This window comes from Aythya ferina (assembly GCF_964211825.1).
Source record: "Aythya ferina genome assembly, chromosome: 3".
Classification (NCBI taxonomy): Eukaryota; Metazoa; Chordata; class Aves; order Anseriformes; family Anatidae; genus Aythya; species Aythya ferina.
In genome coordinates, this window is record NC_140298.1 from 39,111,642 (window position 1) to 39,139,111 (window position 27,470).

Sequence of the window (27,470 nt, forward strand, 5' to 3'; positions counted from 1 at the left end):
CCTTTTTTATGGAGTGGAAGAAACACCACTATACAGATAACTTTTTGCTGTGCCTGGGTGTGATGTGTATGGGTGATTGCTGGGAATTTTCTGTTACACTTCTCTTTTAAGTAAATTCCTGACGTAATTATTTCCACTAGTTCTTCAGTTCCTGCAAAAGTCGCTACTTGACATACAGGAAGAAAACAGGCAAGTGAAATCAATATAAGCTGTATTTTATCTGTTTTCATTTCATTATTGCAAGATAATTTAATACGGACTATCACTTCGATAGCCATGCAGTGGTGAAAGATGCGAATGTCAGTTTACAGTGATATGTATATAAAATTAAAAAAAATATTTCTTTTCTTTTGTGGTAATATGATGATAGAGAGGAAAGGAACAAAAAGGTGGTAGTATTTAAGGCACTGATACTGTGTTAGAGCTACTACTTTTAAGGGAGGCCTTTGAGTTGTGGTTTTGCTATCTGAATTGTGACTGAACACTGTAATTAATAAATACACTTATTAAAATTCAGTTAGAGTATTTCTCTTCCACTTTTCATAAGTATTTAATTCAGTATTGATATGCTGTTTGACTGTCACAGCAGTCATCATTCTGTATCTTGACATTTTCCAACATAACATAAAGTGAAGCATCTTCACTGTGGTCTCTTACAATGTGCCTGGAGGATAACAGCACTTAATGGAATGTTTTGTACATTACAGGCTTACAGCTTGTCTGTCTTTGTATTAGAAGAGAGTTGAATGATAGAAATACGCTTTGTGCACAGAGGAACTGTTAAAACGAGAAGGGACCAGCATTGTGTTCTATCACTCTTTAGATCCTGCCCTGTTCAGGCAGAATCAAATGAAGTTTCAAAATCAAAAGAATCAAAATCAAAAGAATTTTGAAGAATCAAAAAAAGTTTCTCATGGGAACCTACAGAAACTGTTGAAAAAACTAATTATTTTTTTTTTTTAAGAAACTGTGTTTCTTACCTTCATTTTAAAACGCTGTCCAAGTCCACTTTTATCTTTCTGCTAGTTTGGTCAACTTGAACAATAATTTGATTTCTACCACTATTTCTATCTAAAGTTGACAGAATGTGGTTTTCTAGGGATGGTGAAGGATGGGTTTTGTTTGCTGTTTGTAAGCATATCTTCTCTTCTTTTTCCCCCAGAAAGAATAGTGGAAATCGTGTAGTTCAGACACGATTGATGCATGATTTATTGATGGCCATTAAAGTTCCAATGATGCTTGTACAGAAATTACAAGAAAATATTCAGGGAAGTCTTTGGAAAAATCATGAGTCTTGCATTTGGCAAAGTATGTGTAGTTTACTGAAAAGTTCCATCAGCTTCCTAGTGGACGGTAAGTTTAGTAACATTCAAAAATAAATGTTTTAATTAAGTCAGTCTTGTTTTCTTTATAGTAAACTGTGTGTAGAAAAACTTGTCTTGTTTTAGCTTGAATGGAAGTTGAACTGCTGAGACGAATGGGAGTGGGGACTAGCAGTAGGTCTTTCTGAGAGCTATGATTTGTAGATCATAATGTATATCTGCATGAATTATGCAGTCAGAACTGTTTATTGATGCACGGTAACTAATCATGGTTACTTCCTGTACAGGTGTTACTTTTTTGTAGTTGAACTTGACAAGTAGGTTCTGCCATGGTCTTCCTGTTCTTACCAGGCAGTTCTGTATTTTCTGTTTGTTGAAAGGTATTTATAGTTACCTCTAACACTGAAATATAAATTTGTTAATACTTACTCTCCAGGCAGATACTACAGGCTTGTGAATACAGAAGTATAAGTAGTAGAGGAAAATTCAATGCCAACATTATAATTTTGATACGCAGTTCTGACACGTAATGTTTGCTGCACTTCTGAGTAAAAACCTTTCTCTGCCATGTAGAAACTCTACTGCAGACTGTGCAGACTACCTCGGGACTGGCCTTTATTCTGTTTACTAAAGTTATGTATGAACCAGCTGAAGAATTACCTTCCCTGGTAAGTGTGTATGTTCTCTAAAGGCTGTGAAATGTGGTAGTGTCATTAATCAGTGTTCCCAGGGTTATTTAGAGGCTTTGCTGATAGAGGTAGCAGGGCCTGCCAACCTCTGCATCTGTCTTTTGTTGGAATGTAAATCCTTTATTCTCTGTATGAAATAATGATACAGGGTTTTTGAATTTATAAGAAAAACAACACGGAGAAATCTCTTTACATCTTCTAAGGTTTGTGCTTATGTACAAAATACCTTTTCTAATGTGCTAAGGTGGTGTAATGAGCTGTATTTTGCTATTACAGGTCAGTGACTTGCTTCTTGGATTGAAGAAGCATGCAGGCATGCCAGCATGGTTTGTGAGTAATTGTGGAACTCAGTGTACAGAGGAACTCTCCGACTCGGTCCTTCTCTTTCTTTGCCATGGAGCATTGGCTATGCTGGATTGGAAGAATAGCAGCATGGGTGAAAGTGGAGAGAAACTGTTACTAGATATTGCATCAGTCTTATTGTCTTTGAGTTCAGTGTAAGCCTGTGCTTTCATTTTTACTCTGTGTCATGCTTGATTTTTTACTTTGCATGGGTCATGGTCCTATATAATTATAATATAATTATATCACCTTTTTAATATATTCAGAAGAACTCTAAGTTTCAAAATGTCTTAAGTTGCATTTTCCTCTGGCATGCTGAAATGAAATGCTCTTTTATCCGGCATAAATTGTAGCCTATTGGATAGGAGATCAGTATTCTGTTCAACCATGGTTTCTGTCTTGGAGGTCAGTTTTGTGATTTGTGTTTTAGACATACAATTCTTTTTATTTATTTATTTATATGGTAAGGAAAACTTTTCTTTAGATTTTCAAGAAGCATGCAACATAATGTTGCTCAAATACTGCCATGTGGGTATTCATTTTTATTTTTGTTTTCAAAATTGCTGCTGTAGAGGCTTGTCACCATATTGAGTTGTTAGTTGTGACCGGTTAACAGTGTGTCAGGTGACAGAGCACACAATTTGAAGCATCCAAAACCTTTTTGCCTTAGTTTTTTCTTTTTCTTCAATGAATGGGTAAGTGTTTCCACATCTGTTCTAGTGTGAAGTAAGCTAAGGTGATGAATAGTTACTTTGAAACATATAATTGATATTTTTTTAAATAGAAGTGACAAATGAGGATAATGAACTTTTTTTGTTGTTTGTTCTTTTAAAAAGGTTAAAAGAATCCAATATGATAATATGTTTATCGAGAACTGTTGCTATTTGGACTAATTCAGCACTAGCTGCCCTCGTTTCAGACTCCCCAAATCTAAAAATCAAACTTAATGGGAACTCAGAGGTAATTGGGAAGCTGCTGCAGTATGTTTACACGCACTGGGAACACCCTCTAGATGTTGTTAGACACCAAACCAAATCGATATTCAGGAATCTTCTTCAGATACATCAAACCATCGTTTCTGGATACAACTTAAAATCAGACCCATTCTTTGCAAGGCTGACCAAGCATTTGCTGAGTTTGGAATGGCATGTGAAAGGAAAATACGCTTCTCTTGGCTGTCTTGTGGAGTGTGTGGGCACTGAAAGTATACTACAGTTGGACAGAACTATTCCAGGACAAATCTTGGATATGATGAATGATCAGTCTCTTGCACCCTATGCGAGTGATCTTTTGGAAACCATGTTTACAAATCACAAAGTGCAGTTTACTTCGAGTTGTAAGGAAAGTTCCTGGATTGACCAGTGGCACGACATCTGGGTTTCTCCTCTTCTTCTAATACTGTGTGAAGGGAACCATGACCAAACTACTTATATAATAGATTACTATTTACCAAAATTGCTCAGATGCAGCCCTGACAGTTTGAGCTACATGATGAGAATTCTTCAGGCTTCTGCAGATGCTAATCTTGGTAAGAAAATAAATAAAATGATATTTGTAATTATAATGAGTTTAAAAAAAAAAACAAAAACAAACACAACAATCAGTCTTGGAAATGCAATTTCTGATTTATTATTCCTGTTAGAATAAGCTAGGGAGAAAAAAAAAATACAGATGGTTGTTGATTTGTGTCAATGCTTCAGGGTGGGATTCATAATAATCACGAGTATCTTCATGCCACGAGCAGAAAAAATAAGTGTTCTAAGTGTGGGAGTCTTGCTGCTCTCTTTACATGTCAGACTTTGTTAAGCAGCAGTATTTTTTTTCTCCTGTTCTTCTGTTCCATTATGATTTCCTATATAGGCATGTCCAATAGCAGGGCTTTACAGATGGCTTTTTGTTCCAAATACGTGCACGTTAGATTTATGAGTTTCTTTGTAGTTTTTGATGTAATTGAATGTAATTCTTAAATAATGGCTTTTGAGACATCACAGGGTTCTTTCTCTGTGTGCCCTGTTTGGGAAGAAGCTTTTGGGAACCAGGCTCTTTAGAATGAGCTGAATCTGTGACAGACTCTGTCTTTTGGGGTTTATTGGCTTAGAGAGAAAACGAGGTGGTATGTGGAGTTTCTGACGAGCCCTGCAGTTAGTATTTTGTTTATTGTGTTAATCAGGCTGTAATTATTGCTGTATTTTGTTTTTTTTCAGGCTCTTGCACTACCAGAGGAGCTCTTGGAGCCCTGATGGCATGCCTAAGAACAGCCAGGGCTCACGGACACCTGGAACTTTCAAGTATCATGAGCAACGGTCTTGTATCGGCTGAATGTATAAAGCAGGGTTTAGTACATCAGCACAATCAGGTAGAGGGCCATTTTTTTTGTGCATCTTCAAATTAGAAGAAATACTTAAATCCGAAATTGTGTGTCAGTGTTGTTTTAAAGATGTCATCATAGGTGTCTGTAACTCTTCTGTGTTTAACATCTAAATATCTTTCAGGTTTGCATTGATGCTTTAGGTTTGCTTTGTGAAACCCATCGTAGCACGGAAATTGTGTCTAAGGAAGAAATGCAACTAATTCTATTTTTCCTGGAGTACAACTTGAACAGTCAGTCTCCGTCAGTAAGGCAACAGATATGTTCTTCACTACGAAAGGTAATTTAAAACTGTAAACAAAATGTTGACTGTGCTTACATTTTAATTAAATTGCATATTTCACAAATTTTCCTACTGTTACAAGTTGCACATCTGAAAGAGTAGAAACTCTAAGATCAGGTGTGTGGTGTATATGTTTTGCAACAGAATGGTGAAAGATTATTGCATGCAAGAGTGGCTTAAACAAAAAATCACCAATAGTAACTCCATCAAGAATAGTAGTGAGTGTTGGTTACCTTGTCAGTGTACGCATACTTGACCAACGGCAAGTACAAAGCACCTTTGTGCCGTAGAGTAAGCCTTGAAGCTTGCATTGCTCTTCTTTTGCACTAAGACTTACTAGAGCTCAGGCAACAGTCACAGTCACTTGGTCAACCTCAGCAGCCTGACTGGGAAGGCAAGGTAAAGGAGTATGGAGGAAAAGCTGCGGTTGGCTTGGTCACAGAATCACAGAATTTTCTAGGTTGGAAGAGACCTCAAGGTCATCGAGTCCAACCTCCAACCTAACGCTAACAGCCCTCCACTAAACCATATCCCTAAGCTCTACATCTAAACGTCTTTTGAAGACTTCCAGGGATGGTGACTCCACCACTTCCCTGGGCAGCCTGTTCCAGTGCCTCACGACCCTTTCAGTGAAGAAGTTCTTCCTAACATCTAACCTAAAACTCCCCTGGCTCAACTTAATCCCATTCCCCCTCGTCCTGTCACCAGGCACATGGGAGAACAGGCCAACCCCCACCTCGCTACAGCCTCCTTTAAGGTATCTGTAAAGAGCAATAAGGTCACCCCTGATCCTCCTTTTCTCCAGGCTGAACAAGCCCAGCTCCCTCAGCCGCTCCTCGTAGGACTTGTTCTCCAGGCCCCTCACCAGCTTCGTCGCCCTTCTCTGCACCCGCTCAAGCACCTCGATGTCCTTCTTGTAGCGAGGGGCCCAAAACTGAACACAGTACTCGAGGTGCGGCCTCACCAGAGCTGAGTACAGGGGGACGATCACCTCCCTAGCCCTGCTGGTCACGCTGTTCCTAATACAAGCCAGGATGCCGTTGGCCTTCTTGGCCACCTGAGCACACTGCTGGCTCATATTCAGCCGACTATCCACCATCACTCCCAGGTCCTTCTCTGCCTGGCAGCTCTCCAACCATTCCTCTCCCAGCCTGTAGCTCTGCTTGGGGTTATTGCGCCCCAGGTGCAGGACCCGGCACTTGGCCTTGTTAAACTTCATGCAGTTGACCTCAGCCCATCGGTGCAGCCTATCCAGATCCTTCTGCAGAGCTTTCCTACCCTCAAGCAGATCGACACACGCACCTAACTTGGTGTCATCTGCAAACTTACTGAGGGTGCACTCGATGCCCTCGTCCAGATCATCGATGAAGATATTAAAGAGGACCGGCCCCAGCACCGAGCCCTGGGGAACGCCACTAGTGACTGGCCTCCAACTGGACTTGGCTCCATTCACCACGACTCTTTGGGCCCGGCTATCCAGCCAGTTTCTAACCCAACGAAGCGTGCGCCAGTCCAAGCCAAGAGCAGCCAGTTTCTTGAGGAGAATGCTGTGGGAGACGGTGTCAAAAGCCTTGCTGAAGTCAAGGTAGACCACATCCACAGCCTTTCCCTCATCCACCCAGCGCGTCACTCTGTCATAGAAGGAGATCATGTTCGTCAGGCATGACCTGCCTTTCATAAAGCCATGCTGACTGGGCCTGATCGCCTGCTTGCCCTGCAAGTGTTGCGTGATGACTCTCAGGAGGATCTGCTCCGTGAGCTTCCCTGGCACTGAGGTCAAACTGACAGGCCTGTAGTTTCCCGGGTCTGCCCTCCGGCCCTTCTTGTAGATGGGCGTCACGTTTGCTAGCCGCCAGTCGATTGGGACCTCCCCTGATAGCCAGGACTGTTGATAAATGATGGACAGTGGCTTGGCCAGCTCCTCTGCCAGTTCCCTCAGTACCCTTGGATGGATCCCATCCGGCCCCATCGACTTGTGCACATCCAAGTGCCGTACCAGGTCACCAACCAGTTCTTCATGGATAGTGAGGGCCACTTCCTGCTCCCCATCCCCTTCCACCAGCTCAGGGTACTGGGTATCCAGAGAACATCCGGTATTACCGCTAAAGACTGAGGCAAAGAAGGCATTGAGCACCTCCGCCTTTTCCTCATCTCTTGTAACTAGGTTTCCCCCCGCATCCAGTAAAGGATGGAGATTCTCCTTAGTCCTCCTTTTTGTGTTGATGTATTTATAGAAACATTTTTTGTTATCTTTAACGGCAGTAGCCAGATTGAGCTCCAGATGAGCTTTGGCCTTCCTAATTTTGTCCCTGCACAGCCTCGCTACTTCTTTAAAGTCCTCCTTAGTGGCCTGCCCACTTTTCCAAAGCTTATAAACCCTCTTTTTCCTCCTAAGATCAAGCCACAATTCTCTGTTGAGCCAGGCCGGTCTTCTTCCCCGCCAGCTCGTCTTTGGGCACGTGGGAACAGACCGTTCCTGCGCCATTAAGACTTCCCTCTTGAAGAGCGCCCAGCCTTCCTGGACCCCTCTGCCCTTCAGAACCGCCTCCCAAGGGACTCCACCAACCAGTGTCCTGAGCAGCTCAAAGTCAGCCCTCCGAAAGTCCAATACAGCGGTTTTACTGGTCCCCTTCCTGGCCTCGCCAAGAATAGTGAACTCCACCATTGCGTGGTCACTCTGCCCTAGACAGCTCCCGACGATCACGTCCTCCACCAGTCCTTCTCTGTTTGTGAAGAGAAGGTCTAGCGGGGCACCTCCCCTGGTAGGTTCACTAACCAGCTGCGTCAGGAAGCTATCTTCCACGCTCTCCAGAAACCTCCTAGACTGCTTTCTCAGGGCTGTGTTGTGCTTCCAGGATATGTCAGGGAAGTTGAAGTCCCCCACGAGTACAAGAGCTGATGATTTTGCAACCTCTGTCAGCTGCCTGTAGAATTCCTCATCCGTCTCCTCATCCTGGTTCGGCGGTCTATAGCAGACCCCGACCAGGACACTAGCCTTGTTGTCCCTGCCGATCCTAACCCAAAGGGACTCGACCTTGTCATTCCCAACCTCGAGTTCTACAACCTCGAAAGACTCTCTAATATAGAGAGCCACACCACCACCCCTTCTATGCTGCCTGTCCCTTCTATAGAGCTTATAGCCAGTCATTGCAGCACTCCAGTCATGAGAGTGGTCCCACCACGTCTCCGTGATGGCAACCAAGTCGTAGCCTGCCTGCCGCACGATGGCTTCCAGCTCCTCCTGTTTGTTACCCATGCTGCGTGCATTGGTGTAGATGCACTTCAGCTGGGCCATTGCCTTATCCTCCGGCCTTGCCATTGTTCCCCCTGGCACAGCCCCATCAATCCTAGCCTCAGCCCCATCCCCCTTCCTACCTAGTTTAAAGCCCTCTCAATGAGCCCTGCCAGTTCCTGGCCCAGGATCCTTTTTCCCCTAAAAGATAGGGACCCGTCTGCGGCCATCAGGCCAGGTGCTGAGTAAAGTGCCCCATGATCAAAAAACCCAAGATTTCTGCGTTGGCACCAGGTGTGTGGCTGTAATGTTATAGTCTGCAGAGACTGAGTGCATTGACATTGCTGGGGTCACGTGGGAAAGCATGGTGGGAGAATGTGACAAGGATGAGGAAACCGTGTATTTGCAAAGAATGTTATTGAAAGATACTGGTTGCAAAAAAAAGCAACATGAAAAGAGAAAATAATTAGTTGGAGAAAGAGGAGGGGGAAATAGGCTTGGCAGAAACAAAAGAGTAGAAACCCTTCTATTTCATTCTTGCCTTATACAAGCTGAGGAATCTGAGATAGAAAACCTGTGTTGGAGGCAGTGTGATAGGAAATAATACTAGTGGGTAATAAAAGCTGGGAGAAGCACTATAGAGGTGTGTTAAGCTCTGTAAGAGACACTGAAGCTATAAAAATGACATGTGTTAATTGAACTTGTCTTATATAGAACTTACGTTCCATGGAAAATGGGGAGGTGGGAGAAGAAGAGTAGGCGTGAATTTAAGGAGGAGGATGGAAACAGATATTGAGGTGTAGAGGCATGGGAAAGAGCGTGGTCACAAGAGATGGGGAGCAAAAAAAAAACGTTGTTTTTGGAGGGAGAGAAAAGGATTGGTTCTGTGTTACACTGTATACAGACTGCTTAAATATTGTAAGCAACATGATCTGGAAATTCAGCTGAAAGTCCCCCTTGCCCTTATTTAACTTTCAGTGACTCTTGCCTTAGCTATGTTTTGATTTTTGTTTTATAAGTTATTTTGTAGAATACAAGAAAGTTCCCAGGTACTTTATAAACTGGAGCAAAATAAAACTAAGCAGGAATTACTTGAAGACTCAACTAGAAGGCATCCTTCAGGGATTTTGCAGCAATATAAAGTAAGTAGATAAAAATTAAGTTAGATTACTAGAGGTATAGATGATAACAATAAGAGGTGGGAAGGTGTTCCTGAAAGATGGTTAATTTTTCTTGAAAGCACCTCTGGGTAAGCTAGGTCCTGTCTGTATTAGGAAACACTGTGGTGCAGAAGGAATAAACCTGCAAAGTGAAACAGTGCTGAGGACCTCGTCCACACTGTATCTTGCTGTGCAAATTAATTTCTGCTAAATGTGGTGTCATATGAGCTGCGTGCCTGGTAGTATTTGGAGAGCATCTTTAAGCTTAGTTTTGTCCAATAGCAATCCAGGTTACTTCCTGAGGGGATTGCTCAGTGAACTGAAACAGCAGCAAGCGGGGACTGACTGGAGAGGTATCTCCAATCCAATCTGAAACCTTCTTGTGAGCTCACAAACCATCTTGTGAGCTGCTGGCAGTTGAGTCAGAAGTTTTAAATGATGTGCATTACTTTGGTTTGAAATAGAAATCTCCTGAGCTTCTGCTAATTAGCAGAGTTAGCTTTCTGCTAATTCTCCAGGATGATCAGTAAGGGAATGGATGACTTAGCTGCTGCACAAAGATTTCAGTATGAACACTTCTTTTGTATTTTTCCTTTTTCTCCTCCTTAAAGGCCCACAAAATTAGTTTCTTTGTGTTAAACTCCTTCTTGCCTTCTGCTTTGCTGGCTCAACTGCTTTTTAAGGCTTTGATAAAATCCTGATCTCTTTGTGGGAGTAGGTAAGGTAAACTTTTTAAAAAAAAAAAAAATCTGTGCTCTCGGAAACAAGAAGATGGTCAATACTACAAATGTGTAGGCCTCCCATTCCTCCAAGTTGAACTGGAAGTTCCTAATTTTGCTGGGTAACACTTAAAGCAGAATGTCTGAAAATTAATTACTTAAACTCCTGTTTGTGGGACAGCAAACAAACTGTCTTAAAATCTCTCCTTTGATCTTTAGGACTTCATGTCATCTGTATGTGACAGACTTTTTGAGGCGCTGTTTCCTGGTTCATCACACCCAACCAGATTTTCTGCTCTAACTATTTTAGGATCAGTAGCTGAAATATTTTCTGTTCCAAAAGGTGAGAGACCTCACTTACAGGGTGTAGGAATGGGAGTTACAGAAAAAAGATTGTTTGTTTCATGCTCTCTGGTTAATTTCTGTCAAAGTGAAATTGTTCCCTTAGGAAATATAATAGAAATGAAGTACTCCCAAGCAAGGATACTATATTTTAATAGCTAATCGAATTTTGAAGTAAATACAACTATTTATGGTCCGTTGAATATCTCTCTTAAATTGGGATTTTCATTCATAGTGTTTTTTTCAGCAAGATTTTCTCACTGAATTTTTGTTGTCATAAATGAAGATTTTGGACAAGATTCAGTGTATTTAGTAACTTCTTCACCTGTTTTAATATCTTAATAATAAATTATTTAAATTTTTGAGACAATAAAAACTTAATTGAAAAGACTTGCATATCCTTAAAGTATTTTACACTAAATAAGGAATACTTTAATTGGACAACTGGTGATAATCCACTGCTGCTGTTACTTTAGTTTCTACCCCATTATGACAACCCCAATTCAAGAGTTAGAGTCTTAGCATATTGGTGGTTTTGCTAAATCCTGTCTCTGTATCATATGGCCAACTTAAAGCAAAATTTTGTTAAATTTGAATTATTATTGTTTAAAGAAATTAGGCATGTAAGATAAAACTTGATTTTGAGAGGGAGAAGAAAAGACCTTCTTGGTAGATGCTAATTTCTTAAAACCTGTAATAAATCATTAATAAGTTTGCTTTTTTTATTATGAGCTTGTGGTATGTTGTTGCTGCATTTAGTTGTTTAGCAGAAATTTGTATTGGGAATAGTTTATAGGAGCCTTAACATTTCAGAAGCATGACGTTCCTTTAAAAAGGGAGATTCAGCTGCAGTTGTGTTCCATGCAGGACTATGGTGCACTTGTTTACATCTTAAAATTTCTAGCTTCTTTCTGGCATTAGATCAGCCTTCGGAAATCATGACTCCTAATCTGACTAAATTAGAAGTGAAAAAGCTTAATAACTTTCAGAGGGTTATTCTTATCACCAGGGAGGGGGGGGGAGAACAAAACAAAACAAAAACAAAAAAACCACCAGCAACATGCTGAAGTCTTAAACCCTTTTTGAAAGGGATTATTTTCTAATTCTAGAGAATTTTTAAGCAAAGCTAAAATAAAGATTATTTTCAAAGCTGAATAGGTGAAATTGTTTTTGACAATAAGTTATTTTCTATGTAACTGAGAGTAATATTTTTTATATGGTAAACTTCAAAAATAAACACGTCATTAAAGAAATACTTGTTAGTATTGAAATAATGCTTTAGCTAAACTTCCATTTTAGTGTTTCTGTTAGAAGAGTTAAATAAAATGTAAATGCAGTCCTGAGTCTGGAAAAAAAAAAAAATACAGTATAACATTAAAATTGCTTTATTTGAACAGGACAGGTGCACGTTTTTAAATTGGATCAGGAGATTGATTCTGCTCGTGTGCGAACTTTGATTCAGTGTTTTGCCAGTACTTTTGAAGAAGTAAAAGTCCTAGCATTTGAGCTGGTGATGAAACTGCGTGATGTTGCATTTAGTTTACAGGTATGTAACTAAAAATAGTTTAAAGAGAATCATTTCGTGAAACAGGAATGTTCTGTATTGAACTACGTACTTGAATTGGGTACAAAACCTAACTCCTGAAAATGAGAAGTTGATCCAAACTGACCACAGTAGTGTTTATCTCTAGTTTTTCTATATATTTTTTTTGCACAGCTTTGACCCTTACCTAAGGAGACTTGTTTCACTAATGGATGAGAGAGTTCAGGAAGTTCGTTGGGTACGGCTATAAACTTTTTTGCTAGGCACACTTTAATACTGAGAAAGAGTACACATTTTGATAATCTGGTATCAAAGAAATGTGTAATACAAGCTCCTTAGCTGTGATATCCCTTTGTAAATTATTGAGGTATTTTGACTTGGTTACTCTTTAATTTTAAGAAATTCAGTTCTGTGTTTATTTTCCTCTCTGATTTGGTCTCAGGATTTAATTTCTGATTCTTTTTTATTTCTCTCAAATTTTCACTGTCTTGATACTGATTTTTATGATTATTTTATGAAGTACTACTTTTAAATTCAAAGTTACAGGTGAACAAACACTGCTTCCTAATAAAATGTGCTTCTCTATGATGACCGTTAGCAGCTAAAACACAGTATTTTGAAAACAGACTTCCTTCCGTGACATGCAGTGTGTTTGAAAACTGCTTTTTAAATGGGTGTTTCCATCTTTACTGTGTATGTAATTGTTTATTTGCTAAATACATACATATTCATATTCTGTTTTAAAAGTGATCAGTGTACAAAGTAAGTGTTTCTTAACAAATACATACCAGCAAACTTGCTGAAAAGCACATTCTTGGGTTTCAGGGTGCTACCTAGTTTAGTTAAAGCAATATGGCAGTCCAATTAAATGAGTGATACTGTTCTGTTCTGTATTTTTCAGGATTCTGAAAACATAGATCTGCTGTTCCAAGCAGCAATGGATCTTAGCACGAGTACCAAGCCGTATGATTGTGCCACTGCATCATATTTGTTGAACTTCTTAGTATATCATAAGGAACTGCATCATATTTGTTTAGGAAAATGGATTGACCATAGTCCCCAAATGGATGAAAACACATCAGCAAGTACCATGGAAAAGAACACTTTAGCAGGTAAGTTTTCAGGGAAATTAACACACCTGGTTTTTATATTTATTTGAAACCTGACTGCTTTTCCTCAAGGTGTTTGGTAGGAGGCTTAGTGGGTTAGAGGTGTTTATTCCTAAAAGATTTTGATTTTGCTGTTTTATTTTTATTTGATTTTGCTGTTTAAGAATCAAGACCTGTTCATGTTGAGGCTATTACACGTCCTCAGAGGTTGGATTTCATTACCATTTTGGTTAAAGAGAAAGTGACATTGAGGCCCCAATAGTTAGTTTGTTAGTTAGTTCACATCTGGACATGTGGCAGGCTGGACATGAGCCTCTGTTTCCTCTGGGAGCTCACTCACCCAGAGTGAAGGCAGCTGTAGTTTGTCTGTATCATGCTTAAGAACTTGGTATTTGCAGTGCTGGCACTTGGAGCTCTGAGTTTGCAGTCCTGTGTGTACGTTGTGCAGTGATCAGGCTTAGTTCACATGTGGAATATTCTTGGTGCCTCTGGATGAAAGCTGAGTAGCTCTTGATCCAGAAGATCTGGTAAATTCATTAAACAGACTTCCTCCAGATTTTGTAATTTGCAATAAAACTAACGTCTGTAAGTTCATAATTTGTAATAATGTAATCTTTAGTAAACTCGGGATTGTATGCTTTTTTGTGCCCTTATTGGTTTCTTTACTAATAAGCTTTCTCTAATGGCTTATTAGTATTTTCTTCATATGCAGTGAAATCATGCTTTTGAGAAATGTTTATGATCACCATAGATGAAGGAAACGTACGTGTGATCTAATGTCTTACAGAGTGTGTCCTGTTGTTAGTGATCTGCAGTTCATTCTGATTCTGACATCAAGGTGCTGCAAATACAAATGCAAATGAACCTGGCACATACACCCTTCAAAATTGAGCAGCTTCTTCAGCGGCTAATTAAAGATGCAAATACTTAACTGGAAGCTTCTGATATTTAATAATCTGTTGAACTGTTTGTTGTATTAAGGTGCCTTTAAAGGCAAAGTCTGACTTCCAGTATGTGTCAGGTCACCTCTCTTGATTTCACCGTGAGCTGTGGGATTGTCTCTTGAGTTCAGCATCTGGGCTGTGCTTTTTACTGCTGTTGTTTGGTTCAGACAAGCTAGATTGAATGTAATAAATGTTGTTGGGTTTCAGTTACCTAAATTCATGCAATCATGCCCTATTTAAATGGACAGAAGAGTGAAGAGTGTAAACAAAGTATTTTCTATGCATTTTCCATTAACTCTTGTATAAACATGCTTCATTCCTATTTCTTCAAAGCAGGTTTGTTTCTTGGAAAGTATACTATGTATTTGTGTGTATAATTTAAAACTGTACTTCTTTGTTTTTAATTTCAGTTATCAAGCTTTTATTAGTGAATGTTGAAGAAGAAATATTTCAAGCTAAAAAGTCTCTGCTTCGAGCAGCAGCATTGTTCCCGATGTATGGGAGAGTGCATTGTATAACAGGAGCTTTGCAGCAATTACCTTTTAAGTAAGTAAAGCATTCTACAAAACAGTAAGTTGTAACTCCATAATTAAGTACACAGCAGAGAGCTGCTCACTGGAACTTAAAAGCATAAGATGTTATTTGTGAAGAAGTCCAGTACCGGTGGCTTATAGCACTCTTACTGTTTTTTCCACTGTTGAGCTAGCTGTTGGATACTTCCTTTGTAAGTATTAAACTCAGGAGTTGTTAAACTGGACCTTATTAATAGTTTTCTTAAATACAGTTAGCTGCAAATGTTTCTTTTTTTTAAGGTAAAAATATTTTAATCCATGTTTTCTGTTTTTCTTTATAAAAGTAACTTGACGTTGGTGACTGAATGGAAGCAAATGGTGGCTAGGCTCATTCTGATGTCCTACGAACTCTCTGCTGTAGTATCACCAGTAGTGCAGAGCTCATCACCAGAGGGTCTTATTCCAATGGATAACGATTCAGGTAAACAAACAAAAAGAAGGTGTAAAATCTGAAGCTCATTAAGTTCTCTTTGTTCTTTACAGCAGTTCAGAACTACACCTAGCACCAGGCCTTTTCAGTTTCTTATTTAACTTCTAATAGAGGTTGTCTTGGCTTCTGCACTAAAAGGAATAAGCATTTGCAGATTGCGTGGTTGCATCTGTTTCAAAACAGGTGACTGTGCAGCCTAGTTTTCTTTCTTTCTTAATCCTTGTGGTCACCATAGTTTTCCATATATTTTTATTTTTTTAACTGCTAAAAGCTTTCTTTTTTCCTTACATACCTAAAGTTAATTACATTTGTATAAGGAACTGGAAGTCAAAAAAAGTAGCTTAAATATTCTTCTTGTTTAATGTATAGAAATGGCAGATCGACTGCAGATGATTCTGCGTGAGATACAGCCACAGGACACAAATGATTATTTTATGCAAGCAAAAATTTTGAAGGAACACTGCAAAATAGAGTCCGAAAAGCTGGCTGTCCGCAAGCCAATGGAAAATATTTGCACAGAAATGAGAGGTAAATCAAACGCTGTATTAGTAATTAAATCAAGATACAGAGCAGGCATTTTATGTGGGTGATCAAAGTTGGAAGTTATTTGCTCCGTATAACGTTTCACTTCTTCAATAAATCTGTCAGAAGGTAGTTATTCATGGGCATGGTTTTAAAGACTAATTCACTACGTTTCTGGAAGATTGTGGTTAATCTCTCTTAGAGTACAAGTGAAAATGAGTTGTTTTGATACTGGCCTAGACTCTATTGCCCGAACTGCACTGGCCAGGTAATCTTCAACACCTTTTCTATCAAGCAACGCTTTAACACATTTCTTGTTGAAAGGTGTTAGTGTGATTTTTGGTCTCCAGTGTACACAAGACTAGTGGGGAATATATTCATGCAATAAAACTTGTTGCATGGGATCATATAAACAGAAGCTTCTGTTTGAAATATTCCAGTGGTAAAATGTTCGATAAAGCAGACAAACAGTAATAAATAGCAGCTGTACAATTCCTCTGTTTCTGCTGTTGAATTTCAGACTGCAGTATATTCCTTGTATGCCTGCATAAACTTAGGGAATATCTGTTCATTTAAAATATAATAATTTATATGAGCTTTTTAAGTTTTAAAAACAAATATTTGATCTTTCTTTCCTCACATCTTTTTCCTGTGTACAAAATAGTTTTGGTTGGGCCATATGTTTTGTTTCGTGAGTGTCTGTAAATATGTTAAAATCACATAATGGCCACTAGATGGTGGTGTTGCATTAAAGAAAAATGAATTTGTGTGGTCTATGAGTATGGGGACATCAGAGTTTTTTAAAAAACAAAAACCCGAACACAAATAACATATAGTGAGTGATGGACTGATGATTGATGCAGAAATTTGTTGGAGCCTGGCTACAAAGCTGTTGATGTTTGTGGAGTTCAATGTGCAGTTGAATGTTGATGTTGACCAAAAGACCTGTACTCTTTAAAACAGCAGTAAAGGTGTATACTGCTGTGCTTTCCAAGCAGAATTAAGTACAGTCATCGCTCCAAGAAGGGAAGTAATTAGGGTTAACAGAACTGACTGATCTTTCGGTCTACCAAGTTTAGAATTGTTTCATAGTCAACTGTTTGTTGTGCCTGAGAACCTTAAGTTACACTATTGCATTTGTTGATTTATATTTTTAAGGTAAAGAAAGGCAAATGTGTGACGTCACAGCTCAAATGGTTCTTGTATGTTGCTGGAGAAGCATGAAGGAAGTCTCTCTGCTGTTAGGGACACTGTGTAAGCTTTTGCCTACACAGGCTGCATCTGAACCTTCAGACGGGTTGATTACTGTAGACCAGGTAGGGAAGTACTTCTCATTAAATAAAAAAATCTTCATATTGTTGGTTGGGAAAAAAGAGTTTTCAAAAAAACTATTTGTTTAAATAAACCTACTTTCAATATGGGGGAAAAAAAAAGCATTCTAATTGTCATGTGCATGGTTAACGGTTTGTTTTTTGGGGGATAAAATGGTATTCAGAAGGCATCATACCGTAGCAACAAATAAGTGAAGAAGTTATTATATATAGCTAACAAACTCCTCAAGAAACATTCTAATTGTTTGGGATTATTTACGGGTTGTATATTATATTCAGGAAAATAATTTTATTTTATATAGATACAGATATGAATTATACATATGTTTTTATGGAATTGATAAAAATCTTCTAAACAGACTTGATTTTTAAACAGTCATCTGTTTCATTTTGAACTGTAGATGTTGGTAATTTGCTTAAAGCTTTTCATTAATTGAACGTTCTAATCAATAATTCTGAACGAGAAATACGCTGACTAGTCCTAGTCTTGTCTTACATAGGAGATTGAATTATGGATAATTTGTGTGTAATGTGACTCTCTTTTTCCTCCAATGTTTTTGATTTCAGAGATCAGAAATGTTAATATGCCATCTGGGTCTCTTGCAGAATGTTGAGTGCAGTGTTTACAAGAAATTAGATTACCACAGGCATTTATTTGGGAAATATTTTCTGTTTATTAAATTTCTGTTTTTAATTGATGATCTTTTCATTTCCACATGGTTTTGACAAAATCAGTCCATCTACACGGAAGATGGAAATATGTGAGACATACTACGTTTTAACTTCTTTTTTTTTTTTTTTTTTTTTCAAGACAAAGTAAATAGTTTTCCCCTAGGTGTTACTACTTTCTATCATAAAATAATAGTGTACAGCAGGTCTTATTTCTTATGTTATCATGTTATCTCACGTTGTAGTGCCATGGAAATAACATCAGTATCTTTATCCTTGCATTGTCTCTAGCCCCTGTGTTTTCATCTGGTTAACAGCTGTGCTTGTATTGTTGCAGAGATATGGAGGGTAGATGAGAGCAGTGTTTGCACCACTGTGTTCCTTAATCTGCTCCAAGTCAAACAGGAATTGCTATTTTAGCATGAGTCAGCTCTAACTTGTAGCATCTTCATCTTTATGTAGAAAACAGACATGAGCAGTTGCCTTTTCAGAAATGCTGTGGTATTAAGCAATATATCCTCTTTTCATATAGCTACCTCATTGGATTCTTTGTGCTTCTGACATCTTCCTGTAGAAACATCATCTGCGCTCTAATTTGAATAATGTTACTTGATAAGAAATCAGTTTGAAATTCTGATTTTCCTCAGGCTAGTAAGGAAATAATTGTTTGGCTGTATGTAAAACACGTATTAGAGGAAAAGGTATGGCCATTTTCACTGTACTTTTTGTAAGTGGCGTTACATTATTGGACAAAAAACAGGATTTCATCATAAATGAGTAGAAAGAAATGAGTACCAGAACTGCTGTGGCTTGAGACTTCCATGAAGTGCTTATTTTTTCAGTGCTGAGAGATTAAACAAGTTGGATTTTGATATCTAATCCACATTCAGCTTTCCTTTACAGTTGCCCATCTTTTTCTTTGTTCTTTAAGTGTCTAGAGATTTAAAAACACAAAGTGGTCAAACTCAGGAGAAATCCTGGATCCTATTGCTGCAAGCAACTGGAGCAAAAGCCTCTGCGTTTAGTGAGGGCAAAGTAGGTGTTGAGAAAAACCTGCTGCAAAACTTCCCTTCCTAGTCTTGTACCTTTCTTCTTGTCTAGGTCAGTAATTGCGTTAAATTGTACCTTATGGGATTCGCTGTTACTGTCACAATTTATTCACAAAGAAGATCACATTACATGTTGAATTTGTGCATACTCTTTCCCTTTCTAATTGAGCAAGCAAATGAAAAGAATGCTTTTCATTGCTGGTCCATGTTAAGAAATGGCACAACGCAACCTTACTTCTTTGTGGTAGTGGTGTTAGCCAACTGATTGCGGCTCTAATTCTGCAGTCCTCTTTCTAGCAGTTAAATGTCGTCTCTTATAATGTGTACCCATGTTGTAGGAGGCAGCACTTGTTTGATGCTTTGCTACTAGGAGGTGGGACGATATCAAATCTGCACCTTCCTTGTCTTTAGGGGAACCGATTGGGTTTGCATGGTATTTCAGTGCCACACTGCGCAGACTCTGCACAACGTTTTCAGCTGCTCGTTGTGGAGGTGTGCATATGAAGGAGACTAGAAATTCTGCATATAACCTGGCAGTTGTCAAAGCCTAGCTCCTGTTGGCATGACTGCTTTGCCTTTACAAACAGACACCAGACATGCATAGTATATCTGGAGGAATCTCTCCATTCAAATACGTGCTCTGTCTTTTATTCTCCATCTTGCCCAGAAATGGGTAATATCAAACTTAAAGCTTGGCCATTCAAGATAATTAATACAAAGTCTTCCATAGACAACAAGTCCAAGTAGCAACCAAGTAATTAACCGAGTGATACCCAACAAAGACTCTGATGTTGTCCCATGACAACACGTGATGTGCACATCATGAGACAGTGCTCAAAGCCTGGAGGAGCTTTGAGCTCTTCCTCAAACTCCTATTTATTTCCAAGAAAAGTTTGAAGATAATTCTGGGAGATAAACTTTCCAGAACTGTGTACCAAAGTGAAAGGAAGCAGATGACAGAAGTAAAGGCTTGGTACTGTCCCAGTGCCAGGGGTTCTGCTTGTGTTAGCCCTGGCCATCAGAGATGGCTGATGTGAGCCTTGTGCTGGAGCCCTGACACATGCACAAGACTTTCAGTATTGGCAGAGCTCTGCACTTGTTATGTATGTGTGCAGCCAGTGCACGTGTGGCTCCCATTATTGCTTCAGAGTTTGTTCTACAAGGAACAAGTTTGTTTGCTTGTTTTTGTTTAAAGCAACAACAACAACAAATCACCGAGCCAACAACGAACCAAAACAAAAAACCCACACCAAAAGCCAGCTTCTCTCCAGTTGTTAATGTAATCTGTCTCAAGCAGAGTTGAGTATGGCTGGCAGTAGTTCACCAGCCATAGAACCAGGTTGTTTCTGTGAGGTGCCTTCACACTCCATTGTGGGTTTAAAGCCATCTTCTTCTAATATTTTGGAAAAATATTCCTTAGAATGTAGTACCACTTAGTGGTATTTATTCACCAGGAAAATAAGATACAGAGGCACAAATGTACCAACCATTTCCCGAAGCACTTTGAGAATCTGTTGTACCAAATACTTGTCTTGAATACGGAGACTTCTGGTTTCAACAGCAAGCATGGCCCTGTAAATTTTAGTTCTTATGTTACTAAGACTAGCCTGTCATACTCCCACTATTTGGCCAAGGTGATCAAAGATACTTAAGATATTTGCTCCCCACTCCATACTTGTGTATTTTATATTAAACTGGAGTGTTCATTGCTACGGTCACTCTTTCTTACAGTTGCTGTATCTTCATGCTGATGAGGAGAACGTGAATTCCTTGATTTGTTCTCCATCCTGGCATTTGGAGAACGGGTTTTATGATGCAGGGAAGCTACTCCAGCTTCCAGCTACTCCAGCTATGTGTTCGGTCCTGGAGAAGTAGAAATGCCACGCTTACAGATGCAGTTAGATAAGAACACGTACTTAGCACTGATCCTGAGGCAAGTTCCTATGTCATTTGTGAAAACGGAGTTAGGGCAGTTTTTTCTTCAACCTCTAGCATATGAATGAAAGTGAATACCTCAGAGTTCAATTTAATGTAAGCTTCTAGTCATTGTAGCTGTTGCAAAAAGCTCAGAAATGTAAATAGCAAAGTTGAAAGTTATGTGACAAAAGAATCCCATACTCTTCTAAAAAAAGAAAGGGTGGTGGTGAAGCAGGGCAGTGATTTGATTTGCATGTGTATGGCTTTCTTGGTTAGGTTTTGTTTATACAGCTGGAGAGTTGGTCTGTCTGTGGGTCAGTTGCTGCTGAAAAAAGGCACTCCTGCTTTTGGGCTAGAAAGCTGAAACCCCACAGATACATTAAATAGCTTAAAGTCCGCTCAGATAAATAACTGTTCAAGCTCAAATATTTCCAATTACTGTTTGGTTTATATTAGGTCAGCTTTAGCTGCAGGAAGTAGTATATTTTCCTTTCTCCCATTTTTTTCTAACTATTGCATTCTCATTGTTTGGATAATATGAACTAACAGTAGGGTCGAAAACCATATACATCTAGGTATGACATTAACTCCTCTGGTGCCTTAATTACTTGTCAGACTATTGAAGTATAACTAAGAGAGTAAGAAGAATTTTATAAGAAGCTTGAAATTGTTTTATACTTGGTTTTTATATAAAAGTGTTGAAGGACTTCTTGCTGAAGAACTTACAGGAAATGCTCCTGAAGAAAATTTTGCATAAAGTAATGAGATGCGTTTCGTATTTTAAACAGATGAAATTGGAAGTTTGATTTAGAACTTGGAAGTTGATGCAAATCAGAATATTTTTTGTAGATTGAGATTATGTGGCATTGTAAGCTTCCAACCAGCTTTAAGAACTTGGTGTCTTGATGGAGTAGGAGGAAGTAATTATCAATGCAAGTTCAGTTATAACATTTATTTTTTTCAGATTTCTAAATTTAGCTCTCATTACTCCATACATATGTCTGTTTTATTTTAAAACTGTTTCTAGTAGTCAAAGGCAATTATGCAGAATCCTGGAACCTTAAGAATAGCTTATGAAGGTAGATTTGTTTTCGTTTGGTACAATTCTTTTGAAGTTTGAATTTCTTTTCTGAGGATTTTTCATAGATACTTGTTTCTGCTGTTAGAATGTAATGCTGATTTTCTTTGGGATTTTAGGTTAAGAGTGAAGGCAAACAAGGATTCAGACTGCTTCCTCTGAAAATCAGGGTTGTCCCATTCTTTTTTTAAAAATCTGAATGTGCTCCTCATGGACACAGATAATTTTATGTCCCTTCATTTTTTTGGTCTTCAAAGGACATAACGCTTGCCTTTAACCTGAAGAACTGAATGTACTCTTTGTAATCTTGTTTTTTACAAGAGGTCTTTTGATTGCTTTTTGCTTTTGCCATTGGCTTTTTTAGTCAGGAAGAATTTCTGGTCTTAGTTGTAGAAGTATCTTGCATGTGTAAATAATTTGTCTATTTCTAATTCTAAGTAACTTTTTTTTTTTTTTTAAGGTTAAAAATATTGGGGACTACTTTAAACATCACCTACTGCAGTCAAGGCACAGGGGTGCATTTGAATTGGCGTACGCTGGATTTGTGCAACTTACAGAAATGCTTTCCAGGTAGAAGATGGGCAATTTATTATGTATTAACTTATCATTATGCTTTCGATATAATTTACAAAACTGTGTCATCAGTCTTGAAATTGGCTGTGCAAACAGGTCCTTGATTTCACATGGATTTTGTTTGAGTTTGGTATAGGCACAATTGTGACATTATTTACATGATGTCTGTGTCTTTGGACAGAGTTACTTATGGCCAGAGATGGTGCTTAGGCATTGAAAGAACACACAGACATTTTATGCCTGTAGCATTTTTCTCCATTTCTGGAGTGTGAATTTACAGAACAACTCTCAAAAGCTCTTGGGGAAAGTAGGAGTGTAGAATTCTCCCCCCCTCAGGCTCCTCCTTCCTCTGCTCTTCTTGAAAATGAATGCCAGACGTTTTGTTTTCAGCCAGGAAGTTTTCCTGGAAACTTTTATTACTTGTCATTGGATGAGTTGTGTATATTGACATTTGGAAGACTACCTGGCAGTGCATCACAAGATGCGATATGCAATCTTTCAATTTTTTTCCTTCCCCTTGTAATTTTATGCTTTCCTAGAAGAACAAAATAAGCAGAACTGTCCTGAGATCTAGGCAAGGGTGCATGTGAATTTCCACTATGTGCTTAGTTACCTATTTTCCAGAATAAATACAAGTATTGGCAATGTTACTTTGCAGCATATTTTATTTATATCTATCTATTTAATAAGACGAATCAAATTCTCTAATGACTTTGTGGGTTTGGTTATTTTTTAATGTAGTTTTTGGAAAGACCAGTCAAATTTTGTCAAAATCTGGCGATGGAAACAGTTTTGGTGGTTTTAACACCAACAGAACTGCAGCCTGCCCAGCTTCACTGTGCGCCTGAGACAGTTTCCCAAAGAGAAATTAGGGTATGGGCTCTAGCAGGAGCATGCCAATGGGGTAACTGCTTAGCTAGTAGCACTGCTACAGGAAGAAGTGTTTTTTACACGTTATGACCTTCATTTTGTTATACCAATGGGATAACCCATGGTTCTGGGTGATGTTATCTGTAGAAGGTATGTCATTTCCTTTTATGTGCTAGCGATCTCTGAGGAGCAATCTCTCGTTTTAAATTGGTCTGTGTAGTTAGTTTGTTGAGAGCCCACACAATCTTGGTTGACGTTTGCTTATTTACTTAAGAAGGAAAAAATTACTGAGATATAATACTGGTTTTGCTTAGCTTCTTATATCGATATACGTTATGTTTGTGTAGATGTGTTTTTTTCTATACTGTGAAGACGTCTTTGAGGAAGCTTCAAGGTAATGCACCAGGTGATTGCCCAGTGGCACACTTTGTGGCTGACTCCCAGTTAACTTTGCTGCTGGTCTAGAGATTTCCTATGTTCTGTACTGTGAGTATTGAGAGAGCAGCTCCTGCAGGGAGCGACGCAAGACATGCTGAGGTAGTTACTGGAAACATGGCCAACAGTTGAGGTACTTCCATTTATCTAGGTACCTTTCTAGAGAAATGATTGGATTTTCACATCAATTAGTGAACCTAATTTGAATGGAATATGGAACAGACACTTTATACTTGTAATCAACCTGGAAAATTATAAAGCATTATTTGCTGTCTGGTGTGTATTTCTGACTGCTGGTTCTAGATGAAACAGAACGTTACACACTATTTTGTTCAGTCTGAATCTGAAGTTGATTCAGGAGGGGGGAAAAAAAACAGCGCTCATTCCAGCAGCAAAAAACATTCCTTCTTTTCAGTGTTCCTCATGCGGACTTATGACATAATTTAATTGAAGACATTCAGTATTGTTAGCTAAACTTGGTTTCATGTGTGAAACTTGCTTTTTTCCCCAAGGCAGAGAGAAGTTCAGGTAACAAAACATTATCAAGTTAAGACACTGGCCTTCTCTGTACATACATAGTGACAAATTGAAATCTGTTGTGCAATGAGTTGGTATTTTCATGTCAGGTAGCATTTCCTTGAATGCTTATTAAATGAATACAGCATTCCAAATAAAGTAAGCTCTTAACAGTATGGAATGCATAGAAATAGTTGCTGAATATTGAAGGATGTTATCCCTAGGTATGTTGTGTGTGAATATAAGCATGCATTGATGTGAAAATTACATGATTAAGTTTTAAAGTCTACTTTTGTTTCAATGGATTTATTCCTTCTATCAGATTGAAGAGGCTGGCCATTAGAGTAATACTGGGAAAAAAAAAAAAAAATAACTCTTCCCTCTCCCCCTTTACTACCAGAGCAGTTTTGAGGGGAAGAAGGCAGTGAGCCAAACAGGTACAGTCCCACTAGTCTAATCACAGTCAATGTGCAGGACCTAGAACAGACTCTGTAGGAAAGGCAAACTAAAAAGGAAATGCTGGAAAACATTATGAAATGTGCTCTGAGCTTATAGCAGACCCTGCACATGGCAGAAAGTTGCTTTTCTTTGCTCTTATTTTTTTTTTAATTTCTGTAAAAGCTGAGGCAACTGAACTTCAGTCAAGTTCCTGATATTTTCTCACTGACAAATTGTAGGTTTACAGTGACAAGCTAGAGATGATGTTAGCTCCCTCTCCCCTTTTGTGCTATTGTATTTAATGAAGCACAGTCAACTTAAGGGCAGCTTTATATGATGCTGTAAGATGAAGTGCCAAGCTCAAGATAACTCTGCTTCATTGTGAGTTACTGAAACATTAAGCAGTGTGCATGTATCATCAGTGAAAGGTTATGATTTAAGTAATTTTCCTCTTCGGAATTATCAGTTTTCCAAAACAGTCTTTTGATGATGCGTACTGCTTAGTATTTTAAAAGTTATGATATTTCAAGTGGAGCAAGTAAATATTCCTTTGGAAAAATCAATTTTGTAAGAATGAGAGAGTAGCTCTGTGGAAATGTATTTCTTTTAATAAAATAAGGTATTTGCCGGGAAATAGTGGTCTTAAGTATTTGTGTTTAAAGTAAAGAAGAAGAAAAGGCTAATTTCAGAATAGCCAGTAATTCTTTGGCTTGGTACTCCTGGGACACAAGGGATTCGGGTCAAAGCCTCTTCTCTGAAGTGGGTGAGCTGAGTCGTGCAGCGAATGCAGTTGTGCTGTAGGTCTGTTGAGTGTCCTGGAGTCCTTCCATTTATCCTTATGGAGCTGGGAGGCTCCGTTCTGCAGATAAATATGAGCTGGCCTACATCTCTACGTAGCTGACAGTCTCGAAGCTTAGGTACCAGAATCTCTGCTAATTTACTGTTGCATCCGCAAATACTGGAGGAGGAAACCTTTGTCGGAGGCAGCTGCTAGTTGTACACAGCTTAAATATGATGTCCTGCTGAACAGAGTTGAACTGAAGACCTGCAGAAGCATCGTTGACACTTTGTAATTTTTCTTTAGTTAAGACCCAGCAAAAAAATCTAGCATGAGGATTGGTAGGCCCCCTTCCCATGCCTCTAGGAACAACTGGAGATAAATATGGTGCTTCATTTCAATAGCCAAACATTTGCTTAAAACTATTTTCTGGAATATTTGCCATCTTTAACTCTATAGTCCCTAAATATCAGTTGTTAGAACAACCAAGAGTAGAGTCTCTAGACAGAGCAGTGGTATTCAGGCTTGTCTGAGTTAGTGGTCAAAGGAAAGTCATTCCTGCACAGAGATTTCTTCGGAACCTGATGAAATCTGACCTCTGTGCTGACATTCATTTGGATATAAATTGCTGAGGCTGTTCAAAATATGTCAGTTCCCATTCTTCACTTTCCCTGTTCACATTCTTTCTACTGGTGTGATGCTCCTTCTGTTTAGCCTGCTTAATATTGTCTGTCCACCTTTTGAAGGCTGTACCATTACAAGATCAGCAGCATTCATACCAAGAATCCGAGCAGTCTTCTTTCGGAAAGCCTGTCATAGGCCCTGAGAAATTACAGGTGCTCATTTGGCCCAGTAACCTGTTAGGGAGGCAAACTATCCTGGAAGACATCTGACATCTGTTTGGGTCTCTAAGAACCCACGTGAATACCCTCAGCACTTCTTTGTTGTAAATGTTGTTTTGTCTGTTTCCACTTTATTTTATTTGGGGGAGCTTTTCTGGGAGATCAAGTAGAACAAAGAATTCATGGAAATCTCAAAAGTATGGTGTTGCATAACTGCCTGTGCTGCTTTGCTTCACTGAAGTTACCAGAGGAAGGTATGGGAAGAATTACACCATGCAGCACGATATGCTTATTCAGGAGTAATGGATTTTGATCATTTGTAAAGAAACAGAGCTTAAATTGAACTCAGTGAACGTCCAGTATATCATGAAATGCAATATATAATAGTAAGGCACTGTTCAGTTCAAAGGCGTATTAATTTTTAACTCTCTGTTCATATTTTTCACTGTTTCTTTTCCTCTGTGCTTGCTGAAAGAGCGAGCCTGGGCTAATGATACTGTCTTTCTGAGATTTTGGAGGTTATGCAGGGTTCTCTCTGCTCAGCATTAGTGCTACAGAAGCCCTGAAACAGCAGCTTTGTGAGTGCAGCTGTATCACTTAGAAACTTTTGCTTCCTTTAGAGCAGGTGCTATGAAAGGGAGGATGCAAATGGAAGGACTCCATAGCTTGAGAGGAGCTGTTCCTAAAAGCAGACTTTCTCTAGGCTGGTTTACACCTTGAACGCTCCTGTTTCTGACGCTCTAGATTCTTGCCTCCTTGTTTGTCTGAGAAGGGCAGTATGGAGACTAGGTCTATGAAGAATAGAAATCACCTTACATATATGGAAAAATAATAGTACAGCTCTGCTAAGAGAGAAAAATGATGAAAGAAACCCCCCTTTTCCCCAGAGAGGCATAGATTACAGTGATTGGAAACAGTGAAATCTGGATGTACCCGTGTAGAAAATGCTTCTGCTTATGTGAAGTTTATGCCACAAACCGCCAACATCCAGGAAAGCCAGATCCAAGCTTGACCCTTTGTTCTTAACACACCATTAATTTTGGATAAGAGAAAGTACAGCCATAGGAGCTAGGGAAAGGGGTTTAGCTTTAACCTTGAATTGCCAGGCTTTTTGGAGTCATTGAAACTGACCACAGAAACTGTTTTGGGCATGTATGAAATTTTTATAACCGGAAGACAGACAGACAGAAATTTGTGGAAAAATACTTCCCGTGCTGCATCTTAAGTAATTTACATATCAAGTTACTGTGTAATATTTTAATTATCAACATCACTTGCTTGATCTAGAAATAAAAAGTCACTATTTTCTTCTGAAAAACGACATTTCAGCTTTTGATCACGATTTTTACATTGTAAAGCTTCATTATCCTTAAAATGTAGGGCCACCTGCTTCTTCA

General features: G+C 38.9%; 1 protein-coding gene across 3 annotated transcripts in view; it reads left to right on the forward strand.

The window, feature by feature from the left end:
• THADA (THADA armadillo repeat containing) overlaps nt 1–27,470 on the forward strand; it is a 164,167-nt gene that overhangs the window by 4,927 nt on the left and 131,770 nt on the right. For all 3 annotated transcript variants that reach the window (XM_084514649.1, XM_084514651.1, XM_084514650.1), the window contains exons 7-22: nt 141–193; nt 1,167–1,353; nt 1,896–1,990; nt 2,288–2,508; nt 3,190–3,881; nt 4,558–4,709; nt 4,846–5,001; nt 9,256–9,378; nt 10,335–10,458; nt 11,855–12,003; nt 12,902–13,112; nt 14,464–14,599; nt 14,910–15,046; nt 15,425–15,583; nt 16,736–16,893; nt 22,082–22,191. In XM_084514649.1, the coding sequence (XP_084370775.1) occupies nt 141–193; nt 1,167–1,353; nt 1,896–1,990; nt 2,288–2,508; nt 3,190–3,881; nt 4,558–4,709; nt 4,846–5,001; nt 9,256–9,378; nt 10,335–10,458; nt 11,855–12,003; nt 12,902–13,112; nt 14,464–14,599; nt 14,910–15,046; nt 15,425–15,583; nt 16,736–16,893; nt 22,082–22,191 (2,863 nt within the window). The remainder of the gene's footprint in view (nt 1–140; nt 194–1,166; nt 1,354–1,895; nt 1,991–2,287; nt 2,509–3,189; nt 3,882–4,557; nt 4,710–4,845; nt 5,002–9,255; nt 9,379–10,334; nt 10,459–11,854; nt 12,004–12,901; nt 13,113–14,463; nt 14,600–14,909; nt 15,047–15,424; nt 15,584–16,735; nt 16,894–22,081; nt 22,192–27,470) is intronic.